Genomic DNA, 23,449 nt, shown 5'->3' with positions numbered 1-23,449 from the left:
TTGTTTATCTCTTTGACATCTGGTGGAAAGGCATTCCACAGGACGGGCGCCACTACCGAGAAGGCCCTCTGCCGGGTTCCCTGTAGCTTTACTTCTAACAGTGAGGGAACTGCCAGAAGGCCCTCGGTGCTGGGTCTCAGTGTCTGGGCTGAACGATGGGGGTGGAGACGCTCCTTCAGGTATACTGGGCCGAGGCCATTTAGGGCTTTAAAGGTCAACACCAACACTTTGAATTGTGCTCGGAAACGTACTGGGAGCCAATGTACGTCTTCCAGGACAAGTGTTATATGGTCTCGGCGGTTGCCCCCAGTCACCAGTCTAGCTGCCACATTCTGGATTAGTTGTAGTTTCCGGGTCACCTTCAAAGGTAGCCCCACGTAGAGCACATTGCAGTAGTCCAAGCGAGAGATAACTAGAGCATGCACCACTCTGGCGAGACAGTCCGTGGGCAGGTAGGGTCTCAGCCTGCATACCAGGTGGAGCTGGTAGACAGCTGCCCTGGATACAGAATTGACCTGCGCCTCCATGGACAGCTGTGAGTCCAAAATGACTCCCAGGCTGTGCACCTGGTCCTTCAGGGGTACAGTTACCCCTTTCAGGACCAGGGATTCCTCCACATCAGCCCGCCCCCGTCCCCCACAAACAGTACTTCTGTCTTATCAGGACTGAACCTCAATCCATTAGCCGCCATCCATCCTCTAACCACCTCCAGGCACTCACCCAGGACCTTCACTGCCTTCACTGGTTCTGATTTAAAAGAGAGGTAGAGCTGGGTATCATCCGCATATTGATGGACACCCAGTCCAAACCCCCTGATGATCTCTCCCAGCAGTTTCATGTAGATGAAAAGCATGGGGGAGAGGACGGAACCCTGAGGCACCCCACAAGTGAGGGCCCAGGGTTCTGAACACTCATCCCCCAACACCACTTTCTGTTTTTTTAAAAAATAATTTTTATTAATTTTACAACATAAACAAAAAACAGACAAACATAACACGACTTCCCCAAACCTCCCCTTCACTGCATCCTTATTTTAAAATTTTTTAGCAATCCTTCATCCCTTTTTATATTTAATTCTCTTTAAAGTTTTTTTTAAATTTCAATTTTTACAGCCGTAATTCTTTATATCCAATCCCTTGACATCTTAACATTCCAAAATTTTACAACAATTTTTAAGATAGATTTTGAATTTTTTCCAGTCTTCTTCCACTGTCTCTCTCCTCTGGTCACGGATTCTGCCGGTCATCTCTGCCAGTCCCATAAATTCAGTCACCTTGGTCTGCCATTCTTCCAGAGTAGGTAATTCTTTAGTCTTCCAATACTTCGCCAAAAGAATTCTTGCTGCTGTTGTTGCGTACATAAAGAATGTTCTATCTTTCTTTGGAACCATTTGGCCTACCATGCCCAAGAGAAAAGCCTCTGGTTTCTTTACAAATGTCCACTTAAGGATTTTCTTAATTTCATTATAGATCATTTCCCTTATAGATCATTTCCCCCCCAACACCACTTTCTGGACACGGCCCAGGAGGAAGGAGTGGAACCACTGTATAATAGTTCTCCCAGCTCCTCTAGACTGTCCAGAAGGATGTTATGGTCAATTGTATCAAAAGCTGCTGAGAGATCCAGCAGAACTAGGAAACAGCTCTCACCTTTGTCCCTAGCCTGCCAGAGATCATCAACCAGCGCGACCAAGGCAGTTTCAGTCCCATTATGAGGCCTGAATCCCAACTGGAAGGGATCCAAATGGTCTGCATCCTCCAGGCGTGCCTGGAGTTGTTCAGCAACCACCCGCTCAATCATCTTGCCCAAGAATGGAAGATTTGAGACTGGGCAATAGTTGGCCATAGTGGCCGGGTCTAAATATGTTTTTTAAGAAGTGGTTTAACGACCGCCTCTTTCAGCGGGTCTGGGAACGCTCCCTCACAGAGGGAAGCATTCACCACCCCACAGAGCCCATTGCCCAGCCCTTCCTGGCTTGCTTTTATTAGCCAAGCAGCCTGTCCACATCCTCGGGGGGTAACGGATTGAAATTGATTCTATGCAACTCGACCAGACAGGGCTCTAGCACTCTCCCGCCCCGGCTCTGCTCCCAAGGTGGTTGTTTGGGGGGAAGCCATGACTGTTTAAAGTAGTACCATAGTGCTTTAAATATATGGTGTGAATGTGGTTTAAGAGGTACACAATCCTTCCTGATATTGAATTGCCTGATAAGGGACAGAAACCTGTCGCCGCAATGTGGCTGTTTCGTGATACCTAGCTTCCATACAAACTCCATGTGAGTGTGCAGAACCAGAGTATTTCTGAGTCATGCAAGAAAGAGTCATCCATAAGCAGCAAGAGGTAGTACCTGGAGCAGGTGCTACTGACATATAATGATCATTTCCAGGTACTTTGCCAGTTCTTGTTTTAGGTTTTTGCTTACTGGAAAACAACAAAATCACTTGACTTATATTATGAGTCATTCTGACATGAGTGTAATTGTGAGGGGCAAGTGAGTTTCTCATCATTCCCTCCAACATTGTGCAAGATATCACACATACATTCCTATCTAGAGGGTTTGCAATCTGATGCAAAAAACAAAGGGCTGGGGATATTCATGAGGGATTAATAAGTGAGTAATGCAGGTACAGTGGGAATAACTCGGGCGGCAGTAGAAGAGCAATTAAGGAGAGGCTAAGTGGCTCAGGAAAGGTTTTGCTGCAGAACTGGGTTCTCCAAAGAGACTAAACAAGAGGCTGAGAGAAGCAAAGTGCTGAAGACAGGAGAGAGAGGACAAAGCTGTTCAGATTCAGGAGTTCCAGTCCTGGTTCATCTGCTGGAACTGACATTTGGGTTCCCAAAAAACACAATGTTTCATAAATTGGTCCCCATAGTAATATCTCTTCGCAAGCAGTGCACTAAACCTAGAATAATTGGTGCAGGAGGGTTTATTGCAAATAAATACAGCTGCACAGCACAGCCCACAAATCACTTGAAACAGCTTAATATCTGCAAAGAACATGACTGCCACAATTTTTATTTGCAAGGAACAAGGCCTTCTTAATAGTGGCACCTGCTTTATGAAGTGCTCATGCTCATCCTCAAGAAATCAAAGGGATGAGCTCCTTTGCAGTCTTCCTGTAACAAGCCAAAGCTTTCCCGGATTAGCAGGTCTGTGAGGATGATGCTGTTGCCTATGCTGTTCTTGGTGTGATTTATTGTATTGTATTGTTTTATTTTAAATGAATTGGAATTACATTTAGGACTTTTGTTTTTATTACTGTTTTTACTATTGTAAACCTACTTCTGGAGTTTGATGGTGAAAAGATACATAGTATAACAAGCCAAATAACCACCATTAAGAATGTATAAATTTAGATATCATCATCATCATCATTTTGCATTTTGCATTTTGCACTCTGCTTTGTGCCCTGTTGCAGGGAAACCACCAGCACTACCCTAAATCCAGTGCTGGCTTAAGCTACCCAATGGCTTCTTGTCATAAAGACTATATATTACCTTCAGTGTAAGGAGAAATGTGCCTCTGAATACTAGTCAATGTCAAACTTAACAGAGGGTGCTATAGCAGACAGGTTCAGCTTCTTGGCTTCCTACAGGAATCTGGTTGGCTACTGTAAGAATAGAATGCTGGACAAGATAGGCCATTGGTCTGAGCCATTCTCATATGTTCTTATCTCTCATGGTTGTTGCAATGATATAATGGGCGAAGAAAGATGAAATATAAATGGAATATTAACCTACTAGGTTTTTCATAGTGATGTTCCAAAATTCAGTGCCATGTACATAGGCATTCCTTGTTAAGTTTGGTGGGACTTACTTCCAGGTAAGTGCGTTTAGAATTGCAGCCTGAATGTTGTATCAGCTAATAACTATCAAGGAAATGTATTTCTGTGTGTGTATGCAGAGGTGCTACTTTGTAGAGATATTTCCCTATAGAAAATGGACATATAAACTTAACCTTGCATAGCGCATTGCGGAGCAAGGGTGACTCTTGTCTGGGATGAAGCTGGATTCTAATGATATCAGTATTGCATCTTTAATGACATCTCTAGTGGTTTCCCAGATTAAGGAAATCTTTAACTGGGTTTTATTGTGTCGTTTCAGTTTCTCCAAAGATAAGTCATATCTCAAATGACATTGTGGTGAATGAAGGAAGTAACGTCACGCTGGCCTGCTTGGCTACAGGGAAACCAGACCCTTCCATTTCTTGGAGACATATCTCTCCATCAGGTATGCTCAAAATCCACTCGATTTGATTCTCTGTCACAATGTGCATGGGGTTTTGGTGTGTTTGTGTGCGGTTTGGGTTGTTGCAGCTGTTTTAAGTTACATACAAGTCTAATATGAATTCCAAGTGCCAGGTTGTTCAGGAACCTGGAAATTTGCTAGAAAATTTGAAATATGTTACAGAATTTGATTAAAATCACTAATTGGATCATACTGGTGGCTAAAGTCCATGATATAAATGACAGCAGTCAGAGAGTAGCTAGTAGCTTTAAAATGTTATATATGTGTGTTTCTGTGTGTTTCGTTTTGTTTCATTGTTAACAGACAGTTTCTGGCTTTGAGTTCCTGCCAAAATCAGTACCTTGTGGAAAAGGTGAAACTGGTTAATGAGAAAGGGGGGAAACTGCACATTTTCAAGGCTTTCTCCCCATGTTTGAGTGCCTCAGGCAAGAGATCTGAAGTTAGTTTCTAGCTTTTATCTGTTCATGCTCCACCCTACACAGGCACCCAACACACATGGCTATTTAACTATTTAATAGACTCCACCCTGATGTTTTCTTCTCTTGCTTTCCTGTGCAAGGGAGAATGCAGATTCCAGGCAATGGAAGTGGTGCAATACAGACAGCTAAGTTAACAGCCTCAAAGGAGGTGGCAGAGAAGCTGCAAGTGGGGATTCCTGCTCAGATGATGGAAACACAATTTTGCCTTCCTGCCAGAAGCAGCATCGTGTGGAATTGCAGCTCCATTGCCAGAACAATGGAGGTTACTCCCTTGTCTCATAGGAACATGGGAAGCTGCCCTATGCTAATTCAGACCACTGGTCCATCTAGCTCAGTATTGTCTACACTAGGGTTTCCCAACTTTGGGAGTTGTAGTCCAAAAAACAGCTGAAGATCCATCAATCCTAGCTAGCAGGACCAGTGGTCAGGAATGATGGGGGCTGTAGCCTGAAAATAGTTGGAGACCCAAGTTTGGGAAACTCCTGTCTACACTGTCTGGCAGTAGCTCTCCAAAATTTCATGCAAGATGCTCCCCATCCCTACCTAGCCATGCCAGAGATCAAGCCTTGTATCTTCTGCATGGAAACCAGATCCTCTCCCACGGAGCTGCAACCCTTTCCCATGAAACTTGCATGTTGTATGGAATTCAAGGAGGATAGGATGGATATGTGATCTTGGAGATGCACATAAGTGCAGAAGGCACCAAGGCTAATAGAGAAAGAGAGGCCTAGAGTGAGCAGGGGCAGGTGGAGGCTGCTCATCACAATGCTATCTTTGCCATCCCACCATGGGAATTAGGTGACCCTAGAAGGAGAAGGGCCCCCAAGGGAGTGGGTGAGTAGTGATTGTTTCTCCTCCATTCCCACAGTGGGAGTTGGGCAGGGGATCGGCTCCGGCAGAGAGAGGGCTATAGGCTTTACTCAGCCCTGAAACCTACTGTGTGACCTTGGGCCAGTTGTTCTCTATTTCAACCCAACTTACCTCAGAGGGAATGTTTGTGGCAAATTAAAAAGGGGGCTTTATTGAGCTTCTTGGAGGAAAAGTGGACTAGAGAAGTAAATTGGAGATGTTGATTGACCACAGCTTTTCATATCCCTGTCTTTGGGTGATGCTGGCTGGGGCTGATGGGAGTTGTAGTCTAGAGCAGTGTTTCCCAACCTTGTGCCTCCAGCTGTTTTTGAACTACAACTCCCATCATCCCTGACTAGCAAGACCAGTGGCAAGGGATGATGGGAATTGTAGTCCAAAAACAGCTGGAGGCACAAGGTTGTGAAACACTGGTCTAGAGAGCCACAAGTTCTGTTCAGTTTCATTTTCATCCTTTGCTTCCCTTTCTTCTAATTTCCTTTTTCCTCTACATTCTTTTACTCTGTTTTCCTCTTTTTCCCTTCCTCCCCCTTAACAACTAATCATCTCAGGGTGGTGACTTCTTAGGCCTGCCTTCCCCTCTCCTCTTTTTGTTCTTGCTGTATAGAGTGCCATGCATGTTGGTGACGCTAGATCAGGGGTAGTCAGTGCTGATGAACTACAACTCCCATCAGCCATGAATAGCATTGGAGAGCATCACATTGGCCATCTCTGTGTCAGATGAATAGCATTGACAAAATGGCCACCAACTGCAACTTCAAGGAGGAGAGTTTATGTTGGGTTTAAGAGCTTATTCTGGTACTTAGACAATATTTAGATAGTAAATCAACCTTGTATGGATGTAGGTGCTGGAGCCACATCCTAGCATGCCTAAAAGAAAGGCTAAGCAGCACTTTGCTTTATAGTGGAGGGCTTGAAAGAATTACTAATAGTGACCTTTAAAAGAGCAACAATTAAACCTTTTTAAGTGACCACCAAGGGAGTAGAAAAATCAGTTACTTCATAAAGGTGGTCTTTAACTAAATGTCAAACAAAATTGTGTTGGGAACCTTGGGGAGTCTTCAAAGTGGGAGCCTAGGACGTGAACTCTCCTAAAAGGCGACACGGGCCTTGAGTTGCATTGTGAAAATGACATTAGCAGAACCTTGCTGCCACCTTGCAATTTCAGTGCAAAGAGAAATTTGGAATGTCCCCCCACAGCTGAATTTCTAATTAAATCAGCACAGGATTTATTTATATATAGAAATATTTATAAACTGCTCTTTCAGAAGATATATCAAGGCAGTAACTTAAGTCTTTTCTTCAATCCTAAACATACTTACTAAAAAGTAAGCCCCATTTAATACACTGGGACTTCCTTCTGAGTAAACAAGTGATCCTGCTGATGAATGTGGCCAACTCATTGGATCAAGAGATTAGATATGAATAGCTTACTCCCATGAGATAGCATCCTTTGATGAATGATGTCTTCATAAAAACTTCTGTTTATCTACATTGCATGAGAATTGGGACTACTTAGGTTGAAATTGAAACTTAAAAAATTACCTTTGGATAACAAAATCAATTAGGATTGGTCAGAAAAGATCCACAAGGAGGAACTCTGGATCCTTCCCTGTCGTGGCCACTCCTTTTGCATTCTGAATGATTGGTTGATGCATGAATGTTCTAAAGAAGAAAAATGTTCTCTAGTAATCAGCCACTGGGAATAATAAGCGGAGATGAATGCAAGTTAAACACTTGTTAATGCCAGATGGTGCTGAACCAATAAAGTCTGATTCAAATATTTAGGAGTTCCTGGAATGTACAGCTTTAGAATGCATATCTGGATCCTTTTCATTAAAGATGCCCCTGCATGTTGAGAGCTAGGATAACAGGGAAGTTTTGGGTGAGTGTTCCAATATGCTACCCTCAATCTGCAGCCTGAATAAGTATAATCCCATGAAAACTTGTGGAAACAGTTAAAGCCTAGAAAAAGGGCACAGCAGGCTTCTGAGTTTGGTCCCCTGTCCTAGGGCAGGATACCTATTCATTAAGGCATTATAGAGATGTTTTCCCAGTCTCCTAAGAAAAAAAATTCAAGACTCTGTTACTGCAAAAATTAAAATAGGAACAATTGGAAGGGAAAAGAAATCTGATGGGTAGAGAAATGACTGAATGTTCTCTCCCCACTATCCACTCTAAACCAACCCAACCAGAACACACTTGCCTCTGTCATGCATGTTTTAGTTGAGATTCCTGCATTTGGGTCTCTTCCAACTCTATACAGTTCTATGATTCTGCTATGGTCTTCCCTAGACAAGTAACTCATATAGGGGTCATGGTGTCTCAGTTCTTTGGTAGCGATAATATTTAGTTTCATTTGCACAACTGCAGCCATGTAGATCCATAGAACACTTGAATTACATTTTAATGAATGAACAAAATGAATGAATTGATTACACTTAACTGAATAGTGTTCCATTTGGACATAAGTATTAACTAGAAACAGAATCATTCATTTAAAATAAGGCCTCAGAGAATGCTCCAGTTACGTTTAACTATGTACATTCTAACACAGAAATGCTGGTGGATCTCACTCCAGAGAGGCATAAGATGCTCATGTTGTGTCAAGGAGGTGTGATCATGAGGATGATTTCAAGCTTGACAAAATAAATGGAAGAAGTACACCTGTAAACTATTCTCTGAGACTATGGCAAGGAGACTATTGTTTAAGAAAAGATGCATCTGCAGTATATTTCATGCCTTGTTTGAGGCACTGGCTTCTAAGTACCTACATTACTGTATCAGCGTTACTAGAGAGTTTTTTTGGGTGACTGCTTGGCAATCTGATATGGCTGAAATCCTGGGTCACCCTCTACCACAGAGAAAATTATGCTAGGGTAAAATAATTTATAAGGAAACAGCTTGTAGGCATCCTAAAATAGAGTCTAGAAAAACACACACAGAAGCTGTGGGGGGGGGGGAATAGAACCTTCTAGTCTAACTAAATTATCAGAGAGGTAATAAAAGAAGCTGGGCTTATAGGGGAAAGAACACAGGGTTTTTCGTTATGTGGCACACGTTAGATTTTTGCTTTGCTTTTGCTTTTAGTTCACTTGATGAACTAAGGTTCATTGGCACTTCATGTTTCTCCTCAGTTTTCACCTGTAATTCACAGCAGCATCCATATAATTACAAAGACTGTTGCTCTGAAATAGGGTTCATGCCTTGCATTCATAAGGTCCCACAAGTCCATTTGAAGAACTTGAAGGTAGAGGACTGGCAAAATACCTGTGCCTGGAGATATGGAGAGCTGGTATGGTCAGGTTAAGTTGGCATACCTGGGATAATGTAGCATTGACCTGAGTCAGTATGAATTAGTGCCATTTTTCTACCTAATATGAGAGTCAATACAGCCTCTCTTTTTGTAGTGTTCCACATTCATAACACCACTTCAGTACAATCCTATCCATGTTCATGCAGAAGTAAGTCCCACAATGTTAAGCATGCCTACAAGGGAGCAGATTAAACACAGACTATGTTCATATTAGCATCATAGCATGCAGCAAGGTTATTGCTCTTCGCTGCATTTCAAGTTACAATTTCACATTGCAGAGAGGGGGATGGGCATGTTTACATATTATCTGATGCACATTACATGTTTGGTTTCCCCATGCATGTAACCGCCCCGCTATTCATGAGACTGCACATTGATATGGATTGCTGTTGAAATCATGTGTACTTGGCTTCAAACACCGCTGGTGGGAGTGCACAGGAGCCAGATTAAATGACAGTGTGTATACGGCCATGGAATCAGCACTTCACAGTGCAAACTATAAAATGCAGTATAATTTGAAGAGAGGAAGAATAACCACTTTGTATAGTTTCCACTTGGCAGAGGTTGGTACATTGCTTTTTGTTGAGGAAAAACTGTTAGTCTAATATGAATGAAAATAAACTGTAAAGTTATTTTAACTTAGTACATAAATTAGAGCATGAGTTTTAATGGGGCATGTTTAACTTGCAGTCATTATGTAAATTCATTCATTATTATAAATATTCATTATCTGAAGCTATTATGTAAATCCGCCAAATCTACACATTTAGTGTAACACTAGAAGGAACATGGAACAGAAGCTTGTAATCTGAAAATCTTATATTGTTGAAATGTCATCTGAATAAATTGCAGGTATTAGTTATTTTGTTCTGACATTTAAGAGCAAAGTGCAACATCAATAGCTGAAGAATGAAACTGGAATCTTAAAAGAATTTGGGGTTGTCTGAGACATAATTCTGCCTCCTAACACTTGTATGCACAGCATGCTTATTATACTTTCCATTTTTTGAAAGCAAGAGCTAGAAATGTTAAGTCAGAGGAGCTGCATTGCAGCCCTTGCTCTCCAACCTTCTCAAAGCCCTCCAAGGAATGAGCTACTGCAATTTCGCTTCAAACTGGCTCACACATTACCTTTATTGTGCAGCCATGTTGAAATGGCCTCCAGGTGTGATGGTTTAGCTCTATCTCAGTGCAACATGTGGAGTTGGTCACTGTTTGGCCCTTCTGATCCTATGTACCATCTCCACATAATCCCCAGTTGCTTCTGGGACTGCATGGTGTTGGCATCAAGATGCTCCAAACAATCAGATCTAAGTGGGTTTTTTATGCATCAGAGTGGCAAGAATGGTGTTCCAGCATGCAGCATCCTTTCAAGTAGCTGGGTTGTTGTTTTCCCCCTGTGATGAAGGTAATGTAAATAAAGCCCCGGAGAGCTCACTCAGTTGCTGAGCCGTTCTTGCAGATATGGCGCTTTCCCTATAACTCACTAGCGCTCTCCACTAATATAACGAATAAACAAAATTCAGCAGAATGCCTTGGTCAGACTGGCAGAGTAGGGTGTGGGGAGAGTCACAGAATCTTGTAGCACCTTAAAGGCTGGCTCTTTATCATGGTATGAGAACTTAATTGCCAATAAGTCTAATTAACCGGTGCATGAAGACTGACTTAGACAAAGGGAAGGAAGGAAGCTAAAGGATACGAATTAATCCTCCAGTTAAAGGCCTTTTCCTGCTTTACAAAGCAGGAAAAGGCCTTTAATTGTGAAATGGGTTAATGGGCCTGGAGAACGATACTTAAGACCTTTTGCACTCATATTTCACTCCAGCTTTAGCTTTCTGGATGGGTTCTTTTTATGTCTCTTGTCTTTCGTTTATACCCATCTTATCAATTTGGTTGGACTTCCAATGTACCTAAGTGAATATAAACTTGCCTCCTTTTCTGTAAAGCATTAAAGAACGAGAGCCCCATATGCATATAGCTAAAGATAGAAGGAGCCCTATGACCCACCAGTGTCCCTGATTATGAGGAAACATCCTGTGGGCATACAGCCTTTTCCTATTAACACCAAATATGTGGTCATGATAGGGGCAATAATAGACAATACATTAATGTACAATAATGTATATTAATCCTGCATGAATGACAGTCAGATCAGAAATGGCACAGGAGAAAAGCAAATATTCCTCCTCTGCAATGTAATTCATCTAATGCGTCTTTCACCAAGTGTTCCCTGATGTGTTAGGGGTTTTTGAAATGTTTGTCCATTCAATTCTTAATACCTGATTTCGGCGTCCATTCAGTGTCCTTAGGGGCAGTCCTTTGTTGTCTGTGCAAACAATTGAAGGGTGTTGTTGTCAGATGAGGGAACCTATGGCCTAGAAGATGAGCAGGTTAAATTACTGGAATAATAAACCAGATGTGTATAGCTTGACTAGAGAAGTGGCCCTGCAAGCCAATAAAAAAAATGTTTGAGCACTTGTAAAATATTAATTTTAAAGTGATGGACATGTGTGTGTTTCGTAGGAGTTGATGGTGATATCCAAACATAGGCCACAGGCACCATGCTGCCTTAAACAGCCATGGCTTCCCCCCAAATAATTCTGGGAGCTGTAATTTGTTAAATGTGCTCAGAATTGTTAGGAGATCCCTATTCCCATCACAGAGCTACAATTCTCAGAGGGTTTAACAACCAATCCCTCTTGCCAGCCAAGTCTGAGAATTGTAATTCTTAGCACCCTTAAAAAACTGCAGCTCTCAGAATTCTTTGGTAGATCTGTTTAAAGTGCTTTAAATGTACGACTGTTTAAAGTGCTTTAAATGTATGCTGTTAATGCATCCACAGTAATATGACATGGTTCATATGGAACCAAATTGTGCAGCGTAATCACCACTGTTTGTAATGAAAATGATATTCTCAGAAGCAGTTTACTCAGGTGACTGTAACACAAAATTTCCTATGCACATACACAAAAAAGGTGTTTAGCATTTGCCCCCATTCATGTGAAGGAGACTGCAAGATTTGTATTTGATGCTAAATCAGGCTCATCGTTAATTCGATAGCAAGTTCAAGGGGGAGATCAATGCCTATTAGAGAAATTAAGACTCCTCTTTCCAAGAATGAGTAAAAGGTATATCACTGCTGGTACAATCTGAAAATGTTAACTCATGCCCATTGCAGATCTCAAGGGTTTCTAATCTTACCATGCATTTAAGAATAGTAGACAGAGGTATAGGAAAGGGAAGAAAAGAAGGAGTGATTAGGCATATGTAGTTCACACCTAAATCCTGGGTTCACTTGGTTGCCATGCCTTTAGTCTCACCCAAAGCAGAAGTGAAAGCTGTCTATAGAAAACAATGGAGAAGTGCAGAATTTATCAAGAATCGTGTCAGACTAAGTCATATTGAGAGTTGACCCATTGAAATCAACATAGTTGTTACTCTTTCAGCCTATTGAGTCCTATTATTTCCAATAGCTCTAGCTCTTAAGTATCACTGAGGATGTGAAAATTATTCATATCAAACTGCCTGGGTCTCAACATAATAACTGAAGAGAAACCTGCTGGATCATCCCAAGGGCCCATCTAGTCCAACATCCTGTTCTCACAGCGGTCAACCAGATGCTTGTGGGAAACCCACAAGCAGTTAAGATCAGCTGACGAGGCCCTTGTTGCCAGCTCTGTCAAGCTGTGGTTTGTGGAGTGGAGGCACAATACCGGGTCTTTTCTGTGGATACCCCTAAGCTGTAGAATGACCTCCTTTATGAAGTGTGTCTGTATCAGACACTGAGAACTAGTAACTTACTGCCCAATTATAGAAGTGGTAAGATCATTTTGACTCAAAATTCTAGGGTTCTGTGCCCTGAAGTACCTCTCCAGTTGGAGATGTTGTTATTTCATCATGGATACAGTGATGTGGTTTGCATGTTACATTAACCATAGTTGAACTATAGCTCAATGTAACTGAGTGTAGTGTATTGAAATCATGGTCGCTTTGCTCTTCCTCTACTTCTGCTAGGAGACAGGCAGTGGCCTCACTTGCCACATCACATGAACCCAGTTTTATGGTTTGTTTTCCTCCAGACAAATCAGAAGAGGAGGCCAAGGTTTGTGTGGCGGCAGCAGGCACAGAGGAGAAGCAATTTGCCCCAGGGATTTTAGCTTCATGTACCGTCACACTGCTCATTCCCATAAAGCCAGAAATTGAAGTATATTAGTTTGTATGAAGTTTTGTGGTCTCCCTTCAAGGAATCTATGTCACATCTGCTTCTTCAACAAGACTGAGGATCTTGGTGTGTCAGAAATACAGTAGTGGAGCCCAGTGCTCCCCACTCCCGAAAAATAGGTGCTGGAACACACTTTTTGACCAAAAAAGAGAGGTGCCAGTATTGCATACCCTTGAGTACTCCCTAAAGGGGGGTGGGAAGTACTGGTGGAGCCCTATCTGCAAAGCAGCCTTTCAGTTTCCGTGATGTGCCTGTGTGTCTCTATAAGAAGAGATTGCAGCATTTCACTTCCTCTTCCTGCCTGAATCTCTCTGTCCTCTATGTAGTGTGCTAATAATGCCTGCCACCAATAAAAGCCTTTCTTTTTCTGCAAGGATAGCCTTCCTAAGCGCTGAATGGCAAGTATGTTTGACCCTAAACCCACAGGTGAATGTATGAAAAAGCAGTTTCAGGAACTATTTCACAACATGTAAAAACTTTATGATGTTACCAAGAGGTTCAAGGTTTTGTTTTGTTTTCCTGTCACAAAGCAAGGTGCTGTAACACAACAAATGCAACACATGTAAAGGAAAAGGAAAAAGCTGGCAATGATTTCTTTGTAAATGGCTAAAATTAAAATACACCAAGCATATCTGAATCGCAGAGGTGTGGAGGACACACGGGCTACAGCTGAAAATAACAAGGGACAGAATAATAACAGTGTGCTGGGGAGCATAATTGCAACACAGCATAAAATTCCCGTAATAACACTCAACATTTGCAGTTCAGTGATATCGCCAGCCTGTGCTTCAGGATTAGCTTTGTTGCTCTTTCATCCTGGAGGAATCCCCTCCCCATTAGCAAATTTCGGTTCTGATTCTCTCTCTCTGTGTGTGTGTGTACGTGTGTACGTGCACGTGCTGTAACTGAACTCTATCCAATACAATCCCTATTATTTCTGGACAGCACTAAAGCTCTGAAGATGTATTACACTAATGTATCATCATAGCACTGTCATTCTGACGATATATTAGTGTAATACATCTTCAGAGCACTCAAATGATGGGGCTGTCTAGGAGTTGATTCAATTCAATTACTGGACAAAAGGCATTGCTAGTCAACTGAATGGAGAAAGAGAGAGAATACTTCCTGTAGAAGCCTTGCTAGAGCGCATTAGTGCAAAAATGTCATTATGAAGGCTGCTATTGTGTGAAGGCTGCTGCCATACTCTGCACAATGATATTGAGCACACACGCCTGTATTCATAAGGAGGAAACACAATTGTACGCTGGTGAGCTGGGTTGCACTAATTCCTACAATCATGGTTTCCAAAAACTACTGCTATGTGGTTTTGGGAAATTGCTATGATCATGTAACTGTGTGTGCCATACTTCTCTGCTAATTCCCTCTGCATGATCATAGGTATATGCAAGACAAGATCAAGGATAGGCATACCAGAACTCAATCCTATTGTATCAAAGAAATTCAGCAGCAGCACAGCTATAAACCCATCCTTCAGGTGGTTATTATACTGGTTTTATTTAACAGCAATCTTCAGTATCTTGGAACACTGATGCCCATTTTGCATGTTAGAGAGAAAGAATGTACACAAAATAAAGTCTGCTTGTGAGGGCACATGCCATGTTTGAAGAACTTCCATCCATGTATGCAGACTGATCTTTCTACACTGGGAATCAGACCAGGATCAGGGAGACTTAAGGTTCGAAACCTCACTGTGTGACTATAGGTCACTGCTACGTTTCAGCCTAAGCTAATTCATAGGGTTGTTCCAATAAGAAAATGGATGTGGGGGTGGGAGCTCCTTGCAGGAAATGCAGTATAAAAAACAAGTATATTAAATATTGCGACAACATGTGGATTCATGGCATTTAGACTAATAAAAAATGAGTTATGGCCCTTAGCTCTGTGGTAGGCCAAGTGGTTCCAAATTCAGTCCCTGACACAGGTCAGGAAGCACTGCATGCCTGTGACCCTCAGAGGTGTCATAGGTGACTAGTCATAGGTGACAATAATGGGCTAGATGGACAAATTGACTGACCTGGAGTTGAAAAGCACACACTTTGTATATGTTTTTTATCCATCATATGTCCAATGACCCTTAAACTGACCATTGAATTTCAGAGGTTCCTGTTGCAGAAAAACTTCTCTCTTCCCACTACTTCCAGTTGGTTTAGCATAGAATCATAGAAGAGTTGAAAGGGAACCAAGGGTCATCTAGTCCAACCCCTTGCAATGCAGGAATCTCAGCTGAAGCATCCTGTGGCCCAAGGCACCATAATGTTGTAATAGCTGGAATTATGAAAGCTAGAAGGAAAACATTATCATAGCTCCCTTCTTGAAGACAAGGGAAGGATGCAACTGTCCCATGCTATAGGAAACAAATGGAACAATGTGGAAACTGGGACAACTCTGGGTTTGTTCTCTTTTAAATTGGTCAGCTCCAGATTCATATTCTCTTTGTAATGGTGAGATATAACAGATCGTAGTGAAATAGCTGAATTTTCTAGATGACCGAAAGAATTCGTTGCAGACATTTTCATACGTGTGTGTGTGTGTGTTATGGGGAAACAGTGTAAAACAATTCAGTGGTTTTATTTGATGAGCACTGACATACCTCCCTTATGCCATCATTATTCTGCTGGCAGGCAACAGCTTGATTATGGGCACCAGAACTGCTCTTATCTTCCAGGTGAGAGATGAAGGAATGAGGTGAAACATCTGTTCCCTGCAGCTAAGTTGGAATGGGTCTGGAGATTAGCCAGAAATCCTTCAGTGGCAAACCACGGCAGGAAAAATCAACTCTGACTTGGCCAGGAATAGCCAAAAGCTCAGAGGACTCTCATTTTTCATGTAGGAAAATAGAAAATTGGACATTAGGCCATTATGAATAATTGCCCTGGCCTGCTGAAAGCTATTTATCTCAATCTCAGTCTGTGGCATGTATTTCATATTTACTTTCATGTCTTAGTAGGGGGAGATGAGAGTACTGGATAGGGACTATTTCATCCTGTCCCAACAGCTTAGATTGAGTATTTGTAACTGGGTAAAACTCAAAGGGAGGATTCTGATGGTAGTAGGGGCCAGATCGATTCTGGGCAACTCCCAACGAAATACTAAAAACAAAACAAAAAATCAAACACAAAAAAACTTCCCTATAAAGGACTGCCTTGAGATGTCTTCTAAAAGTCAAATAGTAGTTTATTTCCTTGGCATCTGATAGGGTGGCATTCCACATTCTGTGCTGTTTTATGCCACAATATCCATAACTCATTTGCCATGTGGACATTTATCCTTCCTTCCAATGCCAACATCGCATGTGACCATAGGAACATCATGTGGCTTGACTATCATTCATTCATTCCCCACCCTTTTCCCCCTGACAAGGACTCAGGGACTTATCTAGTCTAAGTCTTTAGACATCTCTGTCACTTTCTTCTGTTCTGCTTTTACTGCTTGTGGTATTCTTACAACCTGGATCATGTGCAATAGTGGATAGGAGCATGATATGAGAATTCTGCAGCAGAGATGTTGGTTAGGTATGATGACATTTTGGACACACTACCTACTTTGACGTTTTCATCCCCAAAAAAGTCTTTGATTTGAGTTTCTACTGAAATGAGGCTGCATTTTAATGTTGTATTTTAATCTTGTTTTTAAGTTGTATTTTAATCAATTGTTTTTATACCTGGTGTTAGCCGCCCTGAGCCTGGTCTTGGCTGGGAAGGACGGGGTATAAATAAAATTTATTATTATTTTTTATTATTATTACTGACCCTTTATTCTATTGTTCCTTGTTGTTGAGGGTGAGTTCCTCTTTCTAGGTCTGCGTATATTCTGCTGCCATTCTAATGCTTCGGCCTTTTTTGAAAGGCTTTTCTTAACTATTAAAAAAAAAACACTAGGCTTCAGTGACAAAATAATTGTAACATTTATTTCAGCATCTGTAATGTTCAGGGACTTAAGATTTGTTGTGACCAAGTAATAAGGCTTCACAAGATCTGTTAGCTCTCCAAAGCCCTAAGAATATTCTCCATTCTTTAAAAGAGCCATGTTAAAAATGGAGGGACCACCACTGAAATAGCTAGATGTGATGAGTATGGTATATATTTAACTCAGACTGAATGCAAACTTTGGGCAAGCAGGTCATTAATAAGAATAATAGCAATCAGCCTCACAGGTGCTCAGTCTTGTGCTAGTATGATGAAGCTGCAACATGTGGAATAGGTGTGCTTCTGGGTAGAGAAAATACCAGGAAGATAGGAAATTCAGTATGCAACTCTCCAGAATTTCAGACAGGAGACAGCGCTACCTGGAGATGCCGGGGATTGAACCTGGTACCTGCTGCATTGCAAAGGAGATGCTCTGCCACCAACCTACAGACCTTTCCTTGATCAGTGGCACTAAACCAGGTGTGCTGCAAGGCTAACCCAGGCCTGTGTTAAAGCAGAATGAGAACACTGCACCGGTGATGGGTTGTGACTTCAGTATTCAGAGCTCCTAACAAGTAGTGAAAAGAAGGGTCTTAACCCTTGGTAGACAGCTCTATATATATCTACCAGGCTTTATCTGGCATCAAATTGTGAAGGCTTCTTATTTGGCTTCATGGCCACAAGCTGTAGGGGGATATTTATTGAAAATGCTTCATTCGCGGTTGCTGCGATCTTCAGCTGTTAGCAGGAAAAGGAAGTCGGCAATTAAGCTCGCACTTCTATGCATACTTACTTCTCAGTACTCCCATTTGTACCCAGGAGAATGTATTTCAGAGTCAACATGCCCAGGATCAGAGTAAACATCTTGTCACGAAGGTGAAGATGGGAAGTATATTGCTTAGGCCATGCTTGTGACATGGGAACATTCTGAACAAAAACATGGAAGAGAATTAACTCTGTCCCTGGCTGTTTTCAAAACAAAATAAAAAAATTCCTTCCAGTAGCACCTTAAAGACCAACTAAGTTAGTTCTTGGTATGAGCTTTCGTGTGCATGCACACTTCTTCAGATACACACTGGCTGTTTTGTTGATCTCTGGTGAACACTGAACCTTTGCACTTCTTCTTCTTCTTCTTCTTCTTCTTCTTCTTCTTCTTCTTCTTCTTCTTCTTCTTCTTTTCTTACACAACAGAAGGACGTCTGATCATGCTGCTATCCATATAGTGTACAGATATCCATCTGGTCTATTTGTTTCAGTGTCTTATGCTATATCCAACCGAGAGCAGCTGTTTTTATCTACATCAAGAGTATTAAAATGTAGATAGACATCCTTTATATCAAGATTCTACCTCTAAGGCAGCAAAATCAATACCCTAATGTATCCTAGCACAACAGCTGGGTAAGGATGCTGTGGTAAAATGACTGTAAAAGGAAAATTCAAAGTTACTTCAGAGTATGGTGACTTTATGGATCTCAGTTATATATAATTTAGCCTGACAGCAGTTCGGCTCAATGATAAAAAGTTAATATAACTTTGAGAGTGGTGGTAGGGAATTAAACCTGGCTTTTTCAGTTTTAAAACCAATATGTACACTAGCCTCAAAACTAGCAATTTTGAAACAGCAGTGAACTGGACACTGTGCTTCTAGGAAAAATATAAATAGTCCCTATGAGTCATTTTATCTCTGAATAGAACATAAAAATATACTTTTTCAATAAAGTGCTGTTTGAGGATTGCCACTTAGTATTAAAGGGAAACTGCAGTGCAGTTTACTATAAAATTTTTGATTTATTACAAGATAGAGAATGTTCTCTGGAAATGGACAGCTTTATGCTGGCATTACTGTTACTTACTATTCTTGCATCATTGTAGCAACACCACTTTGATGATTGACAGTAATACATCAATTTAATAGCCTTAAAAGATTTGTTTCTCTAATGATGCATTTGTGTAATGATGGACCATCATTTCATGAAACTTTTCTGAATCAGCACTTAGAGGATTTGCATGGTTTATTTTAAAATCTGAGCAGAAAGTGACACCCAGAGATGATAATTTTGTTTTTAAAAAATTGTTATCAATCTTTATAGATAAAGGGGTTGCCATGAGCTCTTTAGGGTTTATGGAGATATCACAGCTTTTAGGGTAGGAATAGCCAATGTGTTGCCTCCTGGTGTTGTGGACTACATCTACCAACAGCTGGCCATTGACAGTATTGGCTGGGGCTGATGGGAGTTGAAGTCCAAAACATCTGGAATGCACCTCATTGGCTACTATCCATGGCTTAGGGATAAAGTACTTTGTATATCAGATGGAATCCATGGCACATCCAGGAAAGACCTCAGGGGTTGGTACTCTCAGACAGGTGCCAAAGCTTTAGCTCGGGGTAGGCAACCTGAGGCCCATGGGCCAGATGAGGCCCAATCGCCTTCTCAATCCGGCCCTCCAACAGTCTGGAAATCAGTGTGTTTTTAAAGTAAAGGTAAAGGGACCATTTCTGACCATTAGGTCCAGTCGTGACCAACTCTGGGGTTGCGGCACTCATCTCGCTCTATGGGCTGAGGGAGCCGGCGTTTGTCCGCAGACAGCTTCCGGGTCATGTGGCCAGCATGACTAAGCCGCTTCTGGCGAACCAGAGCAGTGCACGGAAACGCCGTTTACCTTCCCACCAGAGCGGTTCCTATTTATCTACTAGCACTTTGACGTGCTTTCGCACTGTTAGGTTGGCAGGAGCAGGGACTGAGGAACGGGAGCTCACCCCGTCGCGGGGATTTGAACCGCCAACCTTCTGATCAGCAAGTCCTGGGCTCTGTGGTTTAACCCACAGCGCCACCCGCGTCCCTAGTGTGTTTTTACATGAGTAGAATGTGTCCTTTTATTTAAAATGCATCTCTGGGTTATTTGTGGGGCCTGCCTGGTGTTTTTACATGAGTAGAATGTGTGCTTTTATTTAAAGTGCATCTCTGGGTTATTTGTGGGGCATAGGAATTTGTTCATTTTTATCTTCAAAATATAGTCTGGCCCACCACATGGTCTGAGGGATGGTGGACCAGCCCATGGCTGAAAAACGGTTGCTGACCCCTGCTTTAGCACCTCAGAGGAACACTGCTAATTCCTGAACTGCTGCTGGTATCCTTCTGAATACAAGTTGCTGGAAACTGCTTGCGGTCAGGTCCTGCTTACAATTTCCCCACAGGCAACTGGTTGGCCACTGTGAGAACAAGATGCTGAACTAGATGGACCATTGGCCTGATCCAGCAAGCTCATCATATGTTACTGTAAAGACAGTCCCTGCTTTCAATTAAAAGGATGTGACCATTTATTTTAATGCACAACTGAGGAGGCTTCGAGCCTCCAACAACAGTCAAGCGTCTTACCAAAATACACAAACTCCAGGAAATTCTTGCTTCCATGCTGCCTCTGGAAGCAGGTGGACCCTCCTGAGCTGTTAACCCTCTCAAGTACTGTTGTTGCATGAACTTTTATCACAGTGGCTACCACCTGGTGCAATGCTATAGGGAAATTTGTTTTCCTAGCCTCTGCCCACAGAGGAGGATTTAAGGGAGAGCAACCAGTTTGGTCACATGGGGTGTGACGCCTCAGAGGTGCCACTGGGGATGCCATGATTATGATTTAGAATGGAGCACACAAGGCGGTAAAGGGACTCTGGGGTTGCGGCGCTCATCTTGCTTTACTGGCTGAGGGCACCGGTGTACAGCTTCTAAGTCATGTGGCCAGCATGACTAAGCCGCTTCTGGCAAACCACAGCAGCACACAGAAACTCTGTTTACCTTCCCGCCAGAGCGGTACCTATTTATCTACTTGCACTTGATGTGCTTTCAAACTGCTAGGTTGGCAGGAGCTGGGACTGAGCAACGGGAGCTCACCCCGTTGTGGGGATTCGAACTGCTGACCTTCCGATTGGCAAGCCCTGGGCTCTGTGGTTTAGATCACAGTGCCACCCACGTCCCTACACATAAGGTGGAGGGGTGCTGATTTTTGGTGTCCCACAGGGTGCTTCTAAAATTCATAATTTGAACAAAGGGCCTTCACCCTAAAGTGGTTCAGAGTTGGTGTCCTGGACAGTAAATGGATAGCAGGAACAGATTGCAATAAACTTTGCTGGAAAATATGAGGAAATTAAATTGCACTAAATTCTACAATGGAGCCCAAGTTTGCAATGCCCTACAGTGGTAGAAAAGTAATATAAATTCAAATAAAGCAATAATACATGATACAGAGATACATGTTATGTCATTTCAGAGCTATAGATCATCAGTATTCAAGATAGGAATGACTCATACAGCAGAGCAGAGAGTACAACCCGTGACATGGGCAAAATAAATAAATAGGGAGTTGTCTGTTTTCTTTGCTCAAAATAAGCATGTTTAAAGGCAATCTGATAATTAAAAAATGCAAAAGCCATGAAAGATCTTTAAGTAACAAATTTCACAGTTTGCATCATCTGGCAATAATTCCAAATTCACAGGTATTACACATCTCTTTGGGCTATTAACCAGGGGTCAGCAAACTTTTTCAGCAGGGGGCCGCTCCACTGTCCCTCAGACCTTGTAGGGGGCTGGACTATTTTTTGGGGGGGGGGGAATAAACGAATTCCTATGCCCCACAAATAACCCAGAGGTGCATTTTAAATAAAAAAAACACACGTTCTACTCATGTAAAAAAGCACTGATTCCTGGACCATCCACGGACCGGATTTCGAAGGCAATTGGGCCAGATCTGGCCCCCGGGCCTTAGTTTGCCTACCCATGATGTTAATCCTGTGCAGGCAGACATTCTTATATACTGAAATCATTCGTGCACAAGAAGCATGTGTTTTTATTTTATATCTGTACTTGATCATTCTCATGTTCATTCATTTGTTAATGTATGAAAATTCACAGATAATACCCAATGATGCCTTCATCATGTTTCCAAGGTCTCTGGGCAGTAATCATGCTACTTTATATAGTCATGGCTCCCCTCAAAGAATCCTGGGAACCAATAAACAATAAAATAAATATGATTCTTGTGATGGAAAACCATGTCCATTTAGCCTATGAATTTTGGGGTTCAAGCAGGACATTTAACTAATTTGAGGTTGGGATCCTATACACACTAACCTGGGAGTAAGCCCTATTGATCTCAGTGGATCTTGCCTTCAAGTAGCCATGCATATAATTGAGCTTTAAATGACTTTATTAGACGATCTCCTCTTCTTCAGCAAGATTGATTTTTCATGACTCACTCAAATATGAGCATTAATCCACATTTCTTATTTAATTAACTGCTACTGAGCATTTGCTTTTACTGTTACTGTTAGTCCAGTTTTATGCACAGTATTGTAAATATCAGTAAAGTTCAACTTCAACTATATAGTATAAGATGCAGATATATTTATCATGATGGAAAACCATGTCTATTTAAGATCTAGACTGCTTGCTTGTGAGTCCAGGCATTCTTACATTACATTGCACTTTTATTTATGATGACAAATGAACTGGCAACGTGAGTGAATGGGGCATCTGGAGAGTTCCCTCTTTGCTTTGGACTTGGTGTATGTTCATTTATGTATGTTAAAAACACAGCGTAAGATAGCAGACTGGGGTGAGGAGAGACATAAAGTGCTTGCAGACCCATGCCCACAAGAAGAAGTAAATTCAGAGGAGAGGGAACTTACAGTGCATTGGATTGAGCTGCAAAGCTGTAGCCCTGTGCCCACTTACCTGAGGTTTCCCACTGAACTCAGACTAAAGATGAATTAGATTGTGCTGTAAAAGAAGGACTTAGATTAACATCCTCCTAATGCTTATCTTTCTCTTACACTCAGCATTTCCTGGCTATTCTCTTTTCTGTACACTCTGAAGCCCTCCCTCTGCCTTGTGCTTCCTCCAAAGGATGGGGAAGTAATATTGTAGTTCCTATGCAAAGTTAACTTCTGAACATGTGGCTTCCTTCCTCTATCATAAAATACAAGAGTTTAAGGGTGAAGAAAGACGTGTTTGTGCCGGGGGTGGGGGACACACATAACAACTTGATACTTATAATCTCTTTTCAGACCTGTACTTGGGACAAATATTCTAGTTCCCCACATCCAGAGTTAGCCTCGACTGATTTTTCCTGCCACCCAAATTCAGGATTTTATAAATGCCTTGTGCTGCCTAAACAAATCTGCTGAGCGTGATAGTGACTCTTCTATATGATGTTCTTTGCAGCACATAATTTTAATAGATTACTATGGCATCTTCAAATAACATACACCCACGTGCGTTTTTGTTCTAAGAAACTCTGACAGACACTAATAACAGCTCTAATAAGAACTGTTGCAGGCACTCTTGGCAACTTTTTTTTTTTTTTTACATTGCATTTCATTTCTGAAAGTATTTGC

At 41.8% G+C, this 23,449-nt stretch overlaps 1 protein-coding gene across 2 annotated transcripts in view; it reads left to right on the top strand.

Annotated features, from left to right (window-relative positions):
• Positions 1–23,449, top strand: part of NEGR1 (neuronal growth regulator 1) — a 573,510-nt gene that overhangs the window by 414,942 nt on the left and 135,119 nt on the right. For both annotated transcript variants that reach the window (XM_081866559.1, XM_081866558.1), the window contains exon 4: positions 4,105–4,230. In XM_081866559.1, the coding sequence (XP_081722685.1) occupies positions 4,105–4,230 (126 nt within the window). The remainder of the gene's footprint in view (positions 1–4,104; positions 4,231–23,449) is intronic.

This window comes from Podarcis erhardii, assembly GCF_964252035.2.
Source record: "Podarcis erhardii genome assembly, chromosome: 6".
Taxonomy (NCBI): Eukaryota; Metazoa; Chordata; class Lepidosauria; order Squamata; family Lacertidae; genus Podarcis; species Podarcis erhardii.
This window is presented reverse-complemented; position numbering and strand designations above follow the sequence as displayed.